This window comes from Trichoderma gamsii, assembly GCF_001481775.2.
Source record: "Trichoderma gamsii strain T6085 chromosome Unknown Scaffold_41.2, whole genome shotgun sequence".
NCBI lineage: Eukaryota > Fungi > Ascomycota > Sordariomycetes > Hypocreales > Hypocreaceae > Trichoderma > Trichoderma gamsii.
In genome coordinates, this window is record NW_020171378.1 from 75,079 (window position 1) to 92,403 (window position 17,325).

At 44.0% G+C, this 17,325-nt stretch overlaps 6 protein-coding genes across 6 annotated transcripts; 2 read left to right on the top strand and 4 right to left on the bottom strand.

Annotated features, from left to right (window-relative positions):
- Positions 1–85: 85 nt before the first annotated feature.
- TGAM01_v208980 (hypothetical protein) lies at positions 86–946 on the bottom strand (the record flags this gene model as incomplete). Its single annotated transcript, XM_018807415.1, has 1 exon — positions 86–946. One exon carries the CDS (start codon positions 944–946, stop codon positions 86–88), a length of 861 nt encoding a protein of 286 aa, XP_018659402.1.
- Positions 947–2,889: 1,943 nt separating this feature from the next.
- Positions 2,890–5,975, top strand: TGAM01_v208981 (hypothetical protein; the record flags this gene model as incomplete). The annotated part of the gene is made up of 2 exons (XM_018807414.1): positions 2,890–3,381; positions 3,441–5,975. 2 exons carry the CDS (start codon positions 2,890–2,892, stop codon positions 5,973–5,975), a joined length of 3,027 nt encoding a protein of 1,008 aa, XP_018659401.1.
- An 81-nt stretch (positions 5,976–6,056) lies between these two features.
- On the bottom strand, positions 6,057–7,244 carry TGAM01_v208982 (hypothetical protein; the record flags this gene model as incomplete). Its single annotated transcript, XM_018807413.1, has 1 exon — positions 6,057–7,244. One exon carries the CDS (start codon positions 7,242–7,244, stop codon positions 6,057–6,059), a length of 1,188 nt encoding a protein of 395 aa, XP_018659400.1.
- A 2,002-nt stretch (positions 7,245–9,246) lies between these two features.
- TGAM01_v208983 (hypothetical protein) lies at positions 9,247–9,621 on the bottom strand (the record flags this gene model as incomplete). The annotated part of the gene is made up of 1 exon (XM_018807412.1): positions 9,247–9,621. The coding sequence occupies one exon, from the start codon at positions 9,619–9,621 to the stop codon at positions 9,247–9,249; it is 375 nt and encodes a 124-aa protein (XP_018659399.1).
- A 2,620-nt stretch (positions 9,622–12,241) lies between these two features.
- TGAM01_v208984 (polysaccharide deacetylase family protein) lies at positions 12,242–13,138 on the top strand (the record flags this gene model as incomplete). The annotated part of the gene is made up of 1 exon (XM_018807411.1): positions 12,242–13,138. One exon carries the CDS (start codon positions 12,242–12,244, stop codon positions 13,136–13,138), a length of 897 nt encoding a protein of 298 aa, XP_018659398.1.
- A 2,412-nt stretch (positions 13,139–15,550) lies between these two features.
- TGAM01_v208985 (2OG-Fe(II)oxygenase superfamily protein) lies at positions 15,551–16,680 on the bottom strand (the record flags this gene model as incomplete). Its single annotated transcript, XM_018807410.1, has 3 exons — positions 15,551–15,969; positions 16,301–16,391; positions 16,450–16,680. 3 exons carry the CDS (start codon positions 16,678–16,680, stop codon positions 15,551–15,553), a joined length of 741 nt encoding a protein of 246 aa, XP_018659397.1.
- Positions 16,681–17,325: the final 645 nt, after the last annotated feature.

Sequence of the window (17,325 nt, forward strand, 5' to 3'; positions counted from 1 at the left end):
CCTAGCAACTGGTCTAAATTTCGCTCGAGATCCTTCGAAATGCACTATAGGTATATATACTGCTCTTGATGACAAGATATGCAGGTCAAGACGATGTAATGACTTTGCGTAGCCCAAGGTCATATTCGTCCCCTTCTCTTAAAAAATAGAATAAGCTTGAACTATCCGGAAGTTGGTTCGGATCGCTACCGTCCCTAGACCAGTACGTTCCGTCATAAATGATGGCGTAGCTGGCACCAAATACCTGAGCACTATTTTTCGAAACATGAACAGCGGTGTTCTCGTTGATCGCGATGCCCAGGATGCCAGGTTTATATTTGAGCACATTTAGCATGTCAAATTGTCGATTGCGAACTAGGACATGCTGATCGATAGCCACGTTTTTCACATATGCGAAGCCTTGTTGATGATCTCCGATTATGAGAGTGTTACTCTCCGTATCGCCTCGCGCCAAGAAGTCCCCCTGAATAGATGCCCCGGCAGAGGATCCGCCAATGACACCACCAGCGTCTAGCACAGCTCGAATCGTTTTTTGAGTAAGCGTTCCGGCATAAGCGTCCACTAAACGCCACTGGCGGCCGCCTCCGAACCAGACGCCAGTAGCATTGAGAAGCGGTTGAACAAACTCTTCTGTGTTTGCAACCTCGGGGTCATATGTATGAAGAACAGTAACACTTTTAGCGCCAAGGCGACGAAAATCTCCCGCATTCGCTGCATTCTGGTCATAGCTTGGATCGCCCTGGGCAGTAGGAATGACGACAATTGAGCTATCATTGCCCCCCGCAAGGTCAATGACTTGCTGGAGAATGGAATCGTCCAGCGTGCCGCCTCCGACGATCACCAAGTTGCCATTCTCAGGTCCTACGTATTGTATCGAGCTATCCGCTGGCAGAGCGGAAATTGTGACTGCCAATGCTAGGATGGCCTTTGAATTGATGCGAACCATTATTTGGGTATGCTGATCAATGAAAGAGACGGCGTATTATCAGACAGTGATCAGAGCGAAGAGCACTTGTTACTTAGCACAGATTATTTGCCTACTTATATATATTGTGCTTTTCAACGATCGCACCATAGTGGATCAATCTTGTAAAGTTGATTCCGTATAAGCATGCACTTCAACACCGCTCTAAGGCTAAATTGGCGGCCAATGATATTGTTCGCCAAGCGATGGGGTAAAGAAGCTGAATTCAGTAATTCTGTATACCGCAGAGGAGATAACGTGGTTCTAGAAAACTCAATAGTATATTAATAGACATGTACATGACGCCTTGCCGTCCATAGATGGCGACGGTATGCGACTAGGCGACCCTACTTTGTATATTCGCGACACATATTTCGGCGTATACGTACGTGCGAGGAAAAGGCAGGGAAAAATCAGGATGGATTACATGCTGCCGCAAGATCACTATAGACTGGTAGAATTGCCATATGAAAGACTCATTTCACATAAGCTCTTTTGTGAAGAAACAAGGGTTATTTCAGCTTCCAAGTAATAGTCTATTAAATTTATTGGTCTATGTTATAGATGTCTCTAACTCGCCTACGCAATAACAGGTAGCTTGGCACAAATTTAAAACTCGTGAAGTAACTTACAATGTATGAACAAACTACCTAGTATACAGCACTGCATCAAACCCTAATTGTTAAGCGTTTGGGAAAGCACATGTGAGCTCAACCTGGAACAAAACGATAGAACACTCAAACACGCATTACAAACAAAGTAGCTCTGCCGCCGGCTGGGAAGACCCACGAGAACACATCAAGAAACCATCTGATCTAGCCACCGATACTATTATCTGGCAGGAATAAGGTCATAGCGCAAGCTAAACGCCATTTCAGTATAAAGAATATGTGCTGTTTTATTATATCTAGTGCTACCTGTTATGTAGTATTATAGTTTAGCAAAGGTTGGCAGCAAGGCCACGTCTCGGTTCGGATTTACAGGCTATTGAACTACCTACTTACTACTACAGGTAGGGAGAGATATGTTTTAATAAGCTTCTATTTTAAACTGCATAGACCTACGCTTTTCTACTTACAGTCAGATAAACTTGTTATATTTAATACGCAATGACATTAAGTTATTCAGATTTATATTCACTAAACTAGAGAATGTATTGTTCTCATTGTATCATCCATAGAACTGGTTCTGCAGCTAATGTATTTTTTGCGCTAAAACGTACACCTACCCTGCATTCGTCGGAATTAATGTCACGCCCTTATAACAACCACTAATGTTAATTGTCATCACAGCAAAGAGCCGAATATTCACGACTACTACCTATGTAGTTGGTGTTTCGGCTATCCTAATTGAGTAGAGTTCCCAGCAGCGGCATTGAAACCTAGCGTTCAATACCTTGCTAACAAGAGCTGTATTTGTTCCAACTTTTTCGCCCCCGCTTACACTGTAACAATTACAATATGCCCTTTCATATAACTTTCTAGGCTTATTATCCATGAAAACCCGAACAAGAGAAAGCATGCATAGGGAAATGCAAGAATATTAGATTATATAGTATATGTAGGATATGTCCTGTATAAACAAAGATTTTTTGGTAATCTACTTTCTGCCCAAGCTAGCTACTTACCTCTAGTTAGATATCGGTAGCCCAAGTTCGTACCAGCGTGTTGTAGCTCCGAAAATTGCAGAATCCAACGGTTTCCTTGTTTTAGTTCGATTTCGTCAGCATGGCTGGAGCGGAGAATCTGCTCCGTACTTCCCCATAAATCCCAAGCCGGTTTATTGGAACTTCCAAGCCCCACCCGGCTTCTTGTTCGATCCCCAGAGCAGAGCGACATCATCACTCTTTTCTCGTCGAAAACTCGCTTCAGAGCGACTCCTGGGCCATTACCGATGACCCGGTGGCCATAGTTTCCGAGCTGCAGATGCATTTCTTCCCCAAGGCAGACGCTGCCCTTTTGTCGCCATCATCAGAAAAGCAGAGCCTGCCCCCCCGACCTACCGACGTCGACCCAATATTCGATGTCGACAATTTCAATGTTCCAATTGCGCCGTGGGCTCCGGACACCGAGTCGTGCTTCTATCCTTTGAAGAAAGACCCTTACGCTTCAGCTTCGATACCCAAGAAACCTGCCAGTGCTACATCTCGATACCTACGGGCTCATCTGGCCAAAAATGAACGGCTGAGATTGTCTATGCTATGGTACTACGGGCGGGATATCGGCAACGAATCTGAGCTCCTGTCAGGGCTTCAAGAAAAAGTCTGTTTAGCACAAGAATCTACCGGTTGGGAGTTTGCCATTGTGGGATTACTTGATGTCAACGTCTACATCCGACTTGCAACAGTCGGTGTCCAAGTCTCTATTCTGCCTCGAGGCGAAACGCTTTGCGCCCACACAGTGACGCAACCACCTGGAGTATGGCCAACTGCATCTACTGTCGCTTTAGTATATACCTTCTAATTTCGTGCGTATAGAATGTATTTCTCCTACCAGATCTGTTGGAGGATTGGAGGTTTCGAGAGTCGCCATATGTTGAACAAGGCGGGTTATTAGCATATGCAGGTGTCCCGCTTCGAATGCAGCACGAATCTGGGGAATGTGTTGGGCTAGGATCGTTATGTGTCGCCTCAGCAACCAGTCAACCGCCCTTGTCTAAGTCGCAGCAACAAACTCTCGCCCGTCTTGCCGATTGGGTTGTAGCCGACATTGTGCAGTGCACACGAGCCCGACGCCAACGTGAGCGTCATCGACTAGCCGAGCTCATTGCGACTGTTGAAAATGTGTCCGACGAGCATGATTCACAAGACTCCGTGCTCGAAATACTACGGATCGCCTATCCAGATGAGTCGATTAGCATCCAGTCGTCTGGGACTGGTCAGTTCGTCAACAGCCAGTATTCGGGATTACCCTCTGATTTGAACAATGGGTTATGGGAAGACACTGCCTACATCGATGAGTTCATTGCAACATCAAACCATGATGATACCCCTAAAGATAGAGTTGTTCGGATTATTTCTGCCCAATGCGAAAGCAAGCTGGGTCATTCTGTGCTTGCTGTAGCTACCAAGGATTTCCGACGAATATTTGACGATGTCGATGCTTGGTTTATACAGTCCTGTGCATCTATGATTACCCAGATCTGGCAGAGGCGTCTACTATCAGAAGCAATCAGAGCAAAAGAAAGATTCCTTCGTGGAATATCGCATCAGCTTCGAACTCCGATTCATGGTATTCTCGGCGCCGCCGAACTGCTTAACGAGGATTTAAAGGCAATCACTATATCGGAGAACGCCAAAATACAGCCAGCGTTAGCGGAGCTTGCAGGATTTCTCTCTGATCTCAAAAAGTCATCCCTCTACCTCGATACCATATCTACAGCAGGCCGAGAGCTTATGTCAACCGTCAATAGCATGATTACCTTGAATAGATGGGCTGATGTTGCTGTGGCCGAACGACATTATGCATCGCATGACATTAGCGAGCTGGAGTTGGAGCTTCTGAAAGGTATTTCTGACGCAGCGATAAGGCACACAGGCTCGACGCCTTCAATCTTTTTTCACTGCGATCTACCTCGAGACTGTAGGTGCTTGGAAACTGACCTGAGCTTACTTCGGGACAGCGTTCTTCCCCTTGTCATTAATGCCATTCAAAACACATCCGAGGGCGCTGTAATAGTCACTTCCTCGAAACAACAGGGGACAGATGCATTCGTGATCGATGTTGAAGACACGGGCTGTGGCATTCCGCCATACGACCAGACCCGCATCTTTGAGCTCTACGAGAAAGGTGGCGAGCACTCGACAGGCGCTGGACTAGGTTTACCTCTGGCCACCAAGTTTTCGACGCTACTCCACGGCTCTATCGAGCTAATATCATCACAAGTTGATCGCGGCTCTCATTTCAGAGCAACATTTCGAGATGTCACTTACGCAGCTTCGGCTGTGCCTTCACACATGACAGCGTCTTCTCTTAGATACTTACCGCCGAGATTCAACCAGCTGGGAGCTGACTTGCCTGACTTGCATCTATCTTCAAACTTCGCCAAGCTCTTGATTCGTAACGGGCTCACCTCTTCGGAGAGCTACCAAGACTGCTTTACAATCTTCGAATCCGGCCGTGACTCGAAACAGAATCACAGCTACATTTCAGCTGTACCATCGGAACAAGTCGTCATCTGTCTGGTCCCAACGTCAGTTGATTCAGAGTCTCTCGAGTCGCTACCCAATGTCATATATGCTAGCGGACCCTTCTCGACGTTAAATCTCATGGAGACACTTCAAAAAGCCGACAACCTTGCCATGATGATCAATCCAGCGAAGAGACTTGTCAGGTCTAACACAAACCTGGCCGAGGACTTGACTCAAGATGGCATAGCTGTTCATTCTAACTCTTTAGATGAGTCTTACTCAACTTCAGACGAGGGATACAACTCTATGGATGGTTCGCCCTCACTCTCTACTAATGGAGAATTAGGTCAGACGCTCGAACATGGCGATGAGTCAGGCTTAGACAAGAGTGTAGTATCCAAATGTCAGTCTGACGAGCCAGCTATCCGGAGGCACTCTACCATACCCCCAGCCCTTCCACGATCAGCTAAACCTCTCACACTCGTTGTGGATGATAACACTATCAACCTCCGCATTTTGCAGATGTATTGCAAGAAGCGAGGACTATCATGCCTCAGTGCGGCTGACGGCAAGCAAGCTGTTGAGATATTCTCAAAGCGACAAGCATCACACGCTGTTGGTGATGGTGCTCCCATTGAGCTGATTCTCATGGACTTACAGATGCCAGTATGTAATGGCATTGAAGCCGCACAGGAGATACGTTCTTTGGAGAAGCAAAATGGATGGAACTCAAGTATTCTATTCATGGTGACTGGGCAAGACAGTGAAATGGATAGAGAAGCCGCGAGTGCCGCCGGTGCTGATGACTATCTGGTGAAACCTATTGGAATGAGATTCTTGGATTCTGGCTTAAAGAGATATTTCCCAGCCTTTAAGAACTAACTTCTCTATAGCGTATGCATGATAATTGGCTTCTGATTCGGTTCTGTGCTAGTGACATGGGGCTTATATTCACAAAGTCTTTCAAACCTGGAATGTAGTCAGCCCTTCCTCAACGGAAGCCCGCCAGTTAGGTACCACTTCTGCCTTTTGATGGCGTGGGCTGACCTCCACAATTGCACGCAAGTAATTGACTGTATCTTGCATCGCTTGCTGTATAGCCGAACTGAAATTTGTCTCTTCTAAAAGAGAGACCAATCCTCGCGCCACGCAACGTTCTCTAAACAGCTTATTTACACGATTCTTTTCTTCAGTGGCGTCTTGAGAGTATTGGCCATTCCATAGAAAAGCCCTAACGGGATTCCAGCGAGGCGCTGGCACGATGCTAGAGAATTCCCAATCCAGTATGCCTGTGATGCAGCCGCTCAACTCATCAAACATGACGTTTCCAAAGTGCAAATCTTTATGTGCCAGAATATACCTAGTATTGTTGAGCTCGGGATGTTTTGATAGGGCTTCCACAAAAGCGTCGAGGCGTGGTAGAAGGTCTCGCATGTTTTCTAAGGTCGGATGGACACGAATTGCATGTTGGTATACGCGGACCATTGCGGCTATGTAATCGGTGTAGGATTCGTATGGTCCGCTAATATTGAGAGATTCCACCGACTCTGAAGCAGGCCAGTATTTGGCCACATCAGGTGAGTGCCAAAATGTTTCTTCAATCACGGGACCTGGGACGACATCTCCATTACTGTCAAACTGGAGACCAAATACCCCATGCCAAGACATAGCGTGCGTTTGGTGTACAATGTCGACCATCTGGTCGATGAGACGATCTAAAACCTCTGGCGAAAGGCGATCATAAACGTCACTAACTGCAACTCCAGGAAGACTTTGCAAGAGGGTATATTCATGACCCAGTGGATTGTCGGTGGTAGCGTCAAAGCGCACAACTTCCGCTACAGGGAAGCGAGTATTCTGCCGCACCCAAGTCATCACCGCAACTTCGTTGATGGTTTTGATGCGGGGTAGATGGTTGCCAGAAATACGCAAGATGAGCTGGACGTGGCCATCTTCGCGCAAAGGTGCCAAAGTTGGGGAGAGCGAAGCCGCTACTGCTGAAGGAAAGGAAAGGACGTAAATTGAATGATATTCTGCTGTGGTAGGTAAAGGAGATACGAGTTGTGGCGGTGGTAGGTCCAGGGACACAAGAAGAGCTTTAATGTCATCCTCTGAAATGGAGACTGGGAGGTGCGCTTTTGGGGTGCTCATAACTGAACTGAGGGCCTTTCTCTCTTAAGAAGATTCTACTTCATCTAGAAAGAAAACAAAGGCCGGCGATAGGTTTTGGCTAGAGGAAACAATGCGCAGAGATCAAAGACTTTAGAGGGATAGCTCGTATCTTACATTCACACCCTTAGGCCAATCCCCGCTTCCTAGATATTTTCCAACCCATTGCAGTACGGTTATTAGCGCTCGCACAATAGCGATTAAGGCCGCTATGGGGTGAGCAAGGCTGTATGACCAGAGCCATAATTATCATCGGCCAAAATGTAATATCTCCCAAAATGTAGAGCCAAAAGGCATAATTTATAACATCGCGAGGCAGATTCGTATAATGAAGCGTCTAGAACCAAGTAAATCAACGCTTTCTCTACTTCTCCAACATCAACGGCAAATTTATCACGCAACTCCAACGTTATCTTATGCAGATACCGTCTATTAAAATTTCGAGAATCTACGCCCATCAATATCCCCCAGCAAAGGCGAATACCCTTTCGCCGTGCACATCGTCGAGCGTCAATGCGCCAAGATGTAGTAGCGCCGTATCTTCAACATCGATGTACCACTGCGACGGTAAAATAGTTAGCGCAGCAGGGTTGCCTTTGACAACAGCATCGATAACGGTTGAAAGAGCTGCGATGGCTCGATACCGTCGTGCCGAATTCTACGTTACGCAAGGCTGTCTTGAAGATAAAGCCGGCTTATGCTCGCGAGCCCATGCAAACGCCTCTTGCTCGCCACGCACTTTCGAAGCTCCATAGAGGATGATTCCGTGCCAACGCGAGTGTCCCTTAGAATGCCACGGCGAAGTTGCTTGTCTAATTGGCTGCATTATTGCAAGTTTTGGAACTGATTTTGGACTAGACACCTGTTGTAGGGAGTGCACACGCAGCCAAAGACATGATAAGCACACTCTTAACACTAGGTTCTTTGGCAGCCGCATTTAGCAGCTGTAAAGTGGACTTGACGGTTTCATCAACTTTACGCTGGCTATGTCTGTTCATATATATATATATATGTATATGTATATAGAAACATGAGCCATGCCGTCAACATCGTTCAGAACTCCATCGAAGGCTCCGGAGTATTGATGTCAGGCATCCCGACAGGTTTACATTTGGAGCCGAAATATGCCTCCATCCAGGCATTGTGGCCGATGGAGCGGACATTACCACGTACACAGTTACCCCGTTGTAGGGAAACTTTGATGGCAATGCTGACAACATAGCCGTTGGCACCTGTAACAAGAATCAGGCTTCCTGGTGGGACTGACGCCATGACAGGCAAATTGAGTTGGTATACGGAGTGGTACAAGAGACAATGTTGTAAATAACAATAGACAATGGCAATAGGATAGTCAAGTGTTTTATATAACTCATACAACGACTAGTCTACGTATACCTCGTTCACACGCTTCTCCCTTGAATAGCTACTTTTCATTGCACATATATACTATACGTCGTCTTCATCTCACTTTGCCTCGGCGACATTTATATCGTTTACCCAACTAAGTATTATTAGAGAGTCAGGTACGAGCTGGTAATCTGCGTCTCTTAAGCTGTCGAAGTCAGTTTACCCTAGCTGACAGCTCGTACTTGCAAAAGGGTTCGTATTCCTAGCTAAGAATGTGACGGCTGAGGGAGGTTGAGTTTTTGAAGGATCTCTACCAGTTGTTCAATAGAATCATATTTTTCTCTACTGCAGGCATTTGTATCATTCTTTACTCTTCACACTAATGGCCGCTTTATTATGTGCACAATGGCCTCTATACCTTTTCCCATGACTATATGAGCACTATCAGATACAGGTCAAACTCTACACACCATCGGAGTTATTGACCAGCCGTGCAAGAAGCGTCCCTACTGCAAGCGCCGGAGAGTCAACGCATGAAGCTATACTGCAGATGTCGCTCCTTGTTCCATCCTTTCTCCAATAGCACCAATCGGCACGAACGGATCCGCTTGATATATACAAACAACATCAACCCGTCTCAATACTGCCTACGAGCATCTTTGACCTGTATTGTTCTGTCCGAACTGGTTTCATCTCCAGTGTTGATTGTAGACTCATGTTCTATCATCATGATAGAGGCCTCTTCTGCGACAGGACGGTGTCTGACGCCCTTTGGAACTACAAACATATCCCCAACCTGCATCGCAACATCATCGTGGCCCTCGAGCTCTATGGTCAATTTGCCTTCCAACAAATAAAAAAGTTCGTCTGAATTTGGATGCGCGTGCCAGATGAATTCGCCGTCTATTTTGGCAACTTTGACGTGGTGGTCGTTAATTGCAACGACAAGACGCGGAGACCATTTGTCGGTAAATGAGTTGAGGAGACTTGGGACGGATTCTGAGTTTGGCATGGTTTCGAATGTGGCGGTATATTTGTTTGGATTGTTTGGGTCGAGCGAATGATGTTGAGATGTTTGCGAATCAGAACAAACAATATTGAATTACCAATTCGATCTCTTTATACTACATCTATTGTAGTCACTGTATATGTCTTCGACTACGGACAGTGCTGAGCATAGGCAAGATCTACAAAGGGCATTTCTCAGCGCGTGGGGCAAAGGGCGTAGGAAGAAGGCTGGGTTGCGCCCTTGCATTACCACTTGTGCCAGTATAGGCTAGTCTCAGCTAGCTAAACGCATGAATGAATAAGCGAAACACAGAAAGCCTGAAGAAAGCCTGCACAGGTAGTTAATGAGGATGAAGGAGATAAGAAACATAAGGAAACATCTTAAAAAGTGATTGCAGGCTTGAATACTAGCGATAAGAATTACTGTATTACAAGCATTAATGCCACTTTTAGTAACTAGAGAGGAAACAAGGGGAGTGCTCTCAAGTGTATCCGTCCAAGAGTTCTACGTATCCACACAAGCTGTATGACCCACAACCTTAGTCAAATGAATGCCTGATCGGTGTCGCATTTTGTTGGTGTTCGCATAAAAGAGAAAACAGCTTCCTTTTCCATAAGTAATCCAGAACTAAGATACCTATTGAGATGAAGCTATTCGCAACATGGTTTCACACATTCGCTTTCTTTAAGAAGTCGTTATTTGACCTCTAGTCAAGTCCATTAGCACGGTATAAAGAGCTTAAGGCAGAGCAAGATCGACAGCAGCAACGGCGCAGTAGTGGAGGCAGTAGTGACGAAACTGAACGCGGCTCAAATGCCTCCGATCTTAATGACAGTAGCACGCTTTCGGGATATCCAATCCAGCAATACCTATAAGCCCGGCGCCAAGGGCCAGCGGGCATATCGAAGGTTGTTGCAAAGCCTAGAGGTTTGAAGATGAGATAACTAGGCTAGGCATCCGTGCTTATAGCTATTTTTGTATGCAGCGGCCGGAATTGGCGTTCGCTGCAACAACGCTATAGGCACCATTCGTTTAGATACATACAACTCTTGGATGAATACCTGCAAACACTTCAAGAAAATACAAATTAAGAAATTTTTAATACCATATTCCTGTATTACCTTTCTCTCGTGATGTTAAGTAATCTCGGATTTAACTGATTTGTAGATTCCAAATATGGGTGTTCTACTAGGCATCAGCCTGACTGATTTAGGTAGCCCATAAGCGTCGGATTACAATAATTTCAGCCTTGCTCCTGTTAGCTCCTAAATCCAGGGGTTATCCTTGCTTACTCCTTCAATCAGCCTAGTAAATTGAAAAGCTGGGAACATGTTGAACTCGCTTATCTAGACACAAGCACATCATCAATAACCCAGCCTGTCATGCCGCTACAAGGGTCACAGGACGAGAACAGTTTACAGAATCATTTGATCCAGCCTTTATAGTTTGATTCTAGCAGAAACGAGGCCGCTGCAGTAGAGAGGGGCCATTTTGCATAGCAAACTTGTGTTGGTAATTCTATCGAACAAAGAGAATCTACGTTTCTTTACATCCTAAAGCGCCGAGTCAGGCTCGGCGTAACTAATAGTCCGACTTTTTTTCCTGCAACAGAAGGTGGGCTGCAAAGCCTTGTCAAACTAGATCGCAATATATTTACAATACCTTACAATACCTACTTGTTTAGAACAAGTCGTCTTACTCTACAAACTTTCGTCTTACTCTACAAGAGTCCAAAAAACTGCCACCTAATAAGAATAAGAGAGTCTTTAAGTTCAAACAATAGTCAAATAAAATAACAAGCTGCAAACCTGGACTGCCTATCTAGGACAGCGCTTATGGAATGGGAATAAAATTGAAACGCTTATCTTACATCTAGCAACGTTACTTAGTTTGGCACCAAAAAAAGCATGTGCTTTTTACAAGTGCGTTATATTTTACTGTTTCCAATCATGGCTAAGATGCCTTTCAAGGGGTATTGCATTTTCGGGACAGCTTTCCCAAGTTAGTAGCTAAAAAGAACTACTTATGCTAAGAATGATACCAACTCAATGTTGCAGTTTCCCAAAGTAGCAGTCTGGTCCTGTGCTTTCTTATACCAGCGCTTGATAATAAGTATATTATATTATATCAAAGCTATAGACGAGCTAGACCAACTTCGTGGAATGGCTATGCTACATTGCTGATCTTGATGCAGATATTGTATGGTTCGTAGATCCGGCATAGTTCCGGGCTCTTTAAGGCTTGACGACAGGGGTGATATCTCTAAAATAAACGTGAGACGCGCAAAAATCACGAATGCAGGTACACCTACTCAAAATAGTAATAGCGCCTCAAGACCACACCTACCAAAATGGTAATAGCATCTTGAAACCTCACCTACTTGCAACGGTAATGGCATGTCAAAACCACACCTACCAAGGATGGCAATGACATCTCAGAATGCCCTGATGGAACTGTCACCAGCTTCAAATAATCTATATAAGAGTGAGAATATATCCACGGAAACAATGAAAATCTCAACCAGCAATCCCTTCAACAGCTGCAGACTTTGCAAAGCTCTTCGCTAACTGGCCAATTGTCCGTCTGAAGACTTATCGTCCAGCTTCAATAACCGTATTTCACAATGCGTCAGTCATTCACTGCATTTCTTGCCCTTAGCTTGGTTTCAAGCGTCGTGGCCATGCCTTCTGGCAGCTTGAAAACTCGGCAAACCTCCCCGGACGGAACCTGTGGTGGCACCACTGGCTTCGTTTGCGCCACGGGCTTCTGCTGCTCGCAATTCGGTTTCTGCGGTACCGGTTCCTCATTTTGTGGCAGTGGAAGTGGTACCGGAACTGGTACCGGTACTGGTAATGGAACTGGTACCGGCACTGGCACCGGAAGTGGCACCGGAAGTGGCACCGGAGCCATCACCTGCACCTCCAAGATCTTCTACACCGGTGATGGCTCGACTGGCAACGGTTGGCCCGACGAGAGCGCCTGGGCCAGCTTCGACAACTTATGGAATGCCAACATCAACGTGATCAATGGCGCGTGTCAGAACAATGGCTGGGGAGTGGCAAACAACTCTCCTACAGAGACCTCAGAGCTACAGTCCGCTATCACTAGTATCGCAGCCTCGGCCGGTGTCGATGAGCGTTACGTCTTGGCAACCGTGGTGCAAGAGAGCAAGGGATGCGTGCGTGTTCCAACAACGCAAGGATTCTGGGCGAACCCCGGATTGATGCAGGACGCCAACGGCACCAACACCTGCTGGTTGGGACCGGGCCAGGGCATCGACCCATGCCCAAACAACTTGATTGTAGGCATGATCCAGGATGGCACTACAGGAACTGCATCTGGTTCTGGTCTGAAGCAACTTCTGGCTAGCTTGTCGACTACTGGAGCTCAGGCAGTCTATCAGGCTGCACGACTTTACAACTCAGGCAGCATCCCCTCCGATGGAAACTTGAGCGAGGGTGGTGCTACCAGCTCATACTCCTCAGACATTGCCAACCGTTTGACAGGCTGTGTTTTCTAATCGAATAGCTTTATACTATTTCAATCAATAGTAGTAACTGTCATAGGGCAGACAATGTATATAGCCCGGAGGTAGATATAGTATAGGGCAGATGATGTATATATAGCCCTAAGGTGTACATATTATATAAAAGAGATGTATATATTAAATTTCATAGATACGAGTTTAGGTTTTATAAGACTGGAGTTTATCAAATAGCTTTTTTTCTATTCTACTACAAGTGATATTCACAAGTAAAACCACTATAGCTATTTGTGGACCTATGTCTTATGCCTAGCGTCTTGTTCTTGGACTAGATATGGAACTACCGTGTCGAGGCTTCTTACAGTGTATAACAGTAGCGATGCGAATGAAGCTAGATAAAAGCAAGATAATTTTACGTTTTAAGGACATCAATGCAAAAATTACCATCAATTATACCTCCACTGATCAGCCACATCCGGTGGTGACATTGTCCTCGCACTTGACTCGCTCATCACTCACGAATATTGTACGCCGTCTGTAACCTCTATCATGCTGCGCATCTTCCATACATTACAAAACACAACATCGTCTAATCAGGTAGATTTACTTGTAGAGAATTTTGAATAGCTGTTCCACGGATTTCCAGTCCTCTGCTGTGGATCATTTCCCGAGCTCATATAAAAGAAGATCCACGAGCCCTTGTTTTTCTCTTTCATTTATATTGCGTTTCAATCCTATTGCTGTAAGCCAAAACGTGTCGATGAGCGTATCAAAGAAGTCGCAGTTTACAGGAGTCTTTACTAAAAGTACTATCTCTCAGAGGTATTGATCCTAAGATACAATTTTTGTTTAAAATATCTTGCTGAGCATTCATAGCTCATTTCTCATGCACAAATGTAATCTATCAAGAAATTGTCGGTGGCTACTTTAAACTGTTATGTTCGTCTCAATATCACAGCTCTGGGCAATATAATTTTAGCATAGAAAGTACACCATCTCCTGTACAATAATACGTGGGTACCGGAAAGCCAGGAAGCCAAAGTGTTTATAGTTGCGATGTGATAATGAAATGTACAATACGTTTCACTTACACTAGAGATATTTTGACGTTCCCAATATTCGCATCTCTAACATCTATGTATAGTAGAGTAAGATATAACAAACAGAACGCTCTCATAGGCTATTGACTATCATTTGCTCTAAAGAATAGAAAAGCAATCTTTACTTAGTAAGAACCTGTGCATTACTGAATTGTGTTTTAAAAGACATGCAGCTCATGCGTTCACAATGAATAGTAGCGCGTATCCGGATTTTATATGGTAAATAGCACTGTTCATAGTGCATGTATTCTCAAAATTCACTGCGTGCAATATAGATAGTATCAATGTCCTAAACGTGCGAAACAGTTCCCGTCATCTTATAAACGGCCGAATGAACGACAGGCAATCCGAAAGACTGGCACTACCAATCAATTCATAACAGGAAAAGGAAAAGGATCACTGAACCCTGGAAGATTCAATAACTTCGAGGTGATGACCTTAAATCATGTCAATTGGCCAAAGTACGGACCGTGCCTATTCATTTGGAAGTGTTTCCAGCTGCGATCAATTGGTTTTTGGAAGACAGCGTAGTGCAATTTTGCAGCCTTGTTATGTGTTTCGATCAGGCTTCAAGAATAGCACCAGGCTACTCAATTATTTGCTTTTGAGTTGACTTGAAAACCAAGTTGCGCAGTCGCTTCTCAGAATACTGTGCTATTAACTCTAGTTCTGAGAGATAGAAAATCTTCCCTTCCTATTTCAACTACAAAATTAATTCCTTCTTTATTCCTATGAAGTCAGCAGCCCTTTAATTATAGAATATTTCAAATTTCTCTAGCACAGTGGTCACATTCCAGGTGTTTAGACCACCATGAGAGTATAAAAAATGCGGCTTCTAATCCATAACGATGAATAGTTTCGCGTTTGATGCAACAGCCTGGCTTTACAAACGCAAGTCACATTAGAAATTATATGGAATCGAACCTTACATTACTCTTATCGTATGATTCAAAAATCGTTCGTTGTTAATACGAAAGCTCACTTTTATGTGAGGCAAGTGTTACTAAATTTCGCAGACCTGGCAAACTGTGAACATAGACCAACGGTTCCATGGCACGATTGCTTTACTTTACAGCAATTTATAACAATAGTAAGGGAATGCAATATTTTTCTATAGCGTCTCCCATTGCCTATTCAACTGTAAAGTAGTGAACATCTAGACATTATTATTTTATTTTTTATTAAGCAGTCGGTAGATCACTTCTAGTACAGCATACTTTGTAGTCAAACTCCAAATTACCCAGCAAGCAAAACAATCTTTAGCAGCAGAGTAAGTGGCAATATCTGTAGTAAGAATTTAAATGCTTTCAATTGAGATAAAAGGCATTAGTATATTGGCTCTGTCTTTCTATGCAAGCGTTGGCCTTTGAGGAGCAAATGACTCAGACTTGTAAATGCCAACCCGACCATAAGCATCTTTATACTTCTGAACAACATAATACTCGACGCTAACCGGAGCATATTTCTCTTCCTCGGGCTTAGAGCGGCACTTCTCAATACATTTAACAACAAAATCCGGATTGCCGTTATAGTTGAATGAGATGCTGTAGCGCTCTTCACCGGAGCGGTTGATTACGCGGTGAACATTGGAAATGTACTTGTCGTTTGTCCACTGCTCAAACAGGTTACCCAAGTTAACAACATAAGCTCCTTCAACTGGCGGAACAGGATACCAGTCTCTGACTTCATCGTCCCAGACTTCGAGGCCAGCGACATCTCCTTGTAGGAGTAAAGTAATCACACCAAAATCTCGGTGGGCTCCCATACCTAAGTGAATGTTAGTACAAAATTGACAATACTATGAGAACGGAATGAATTGGCGTGCCTCTTTGCAGAGCATGGGCATTTGAAGACTGAGGCGGGTAATGAAGCAATTTATAGAAGCACATAGGATCTGTGCAAAACTCTTGAAAGAAGTCCGCATCATAGCCCAAGCTCATAGCTATGGCCCGCATGACCTGTTCCGTAAGCTTCACAATGCGATTTAAGTAATCCATGCAAGTGTCTTGGAAAGGCTCTCCAAGAGACTCGGGCCACACATTTGGGCCGTGGGCAAACTTTTCTGCCTGAACTTGAGGGTGATCCATGGGCAAGTTACGAGAGATGTAATATCCCTCTTTGAGGTCAGGCCTAGTGTTCGCCTCAATCATCTGACCATGCATGACTTCATATCCACGGTTATATTTGTTCTATGTTGAAGGATAACGTTACCATGTGAACACTATCAAGGTGCCTCAGATGACATACCAGAGATTTGTCAAGTTTCATCTTTTCTTCAAGTGGTAAAGCGAAAAAAGCCTTCGACGCCTTGAAGATATCTTTTTGAAGGCTAGCAGGAATATCATGGTTGACAATTTGGAAAAAGCCTTGGGTAAGACAAGCATCTCGAATTTTATCAGCACAATACTGCATCCGCTGCTCGTCCCCTGACAAAAAATCAGAGAAGTCGATAACTGGAGTGCTTTTAGAAGAAGGCATTTTGACACAATAGAAAGTAATAAAAGCTATAACCAATTTGTCGATAAATGGTAATGAGGGTGTTGTTAAGCAAGAACACTTGATTAAGAAGATTATAATAATACGCAATGCTTTGGAGCATTATATATTGGAGTTGTATGTAGTATCCATATACGTTTGTTAACTAAGTTATTACTCTATAGTAAGTATACAATAACTGGGTTTTGTATTTATTGCAAGGTATAAATTATTATAAGTATATATTAGATAATATACTACTTTACCAACATATTTCATTATTTTATATTCCCATTAGTTATATACTAAACTTATATAATACACCAGTTACTAAATTCCTTTCTTTATAGCTTCTAATAGTTTTACCTTAACCTCAGAAAAGTTTTTTATTATACTATTATATTTATTTTCTAATTATAGTAGTTAGTAATATTATCTAGTAATAGTAGATATAGTAACTGTTTAGTTTATTCAAGCTTTAAACTATATGTTATTTTATATATATATTATATCTTTTACTTGTTCTCTTGGCTTACCTATATTTTCTTTAATAAATGTCGTTTTGCCGATTATATCAATGTACACGTCCGAGTTTACCGATGCATAAATAACCGCGCAACAGACCCATATATACCGGAATAGTTTCCA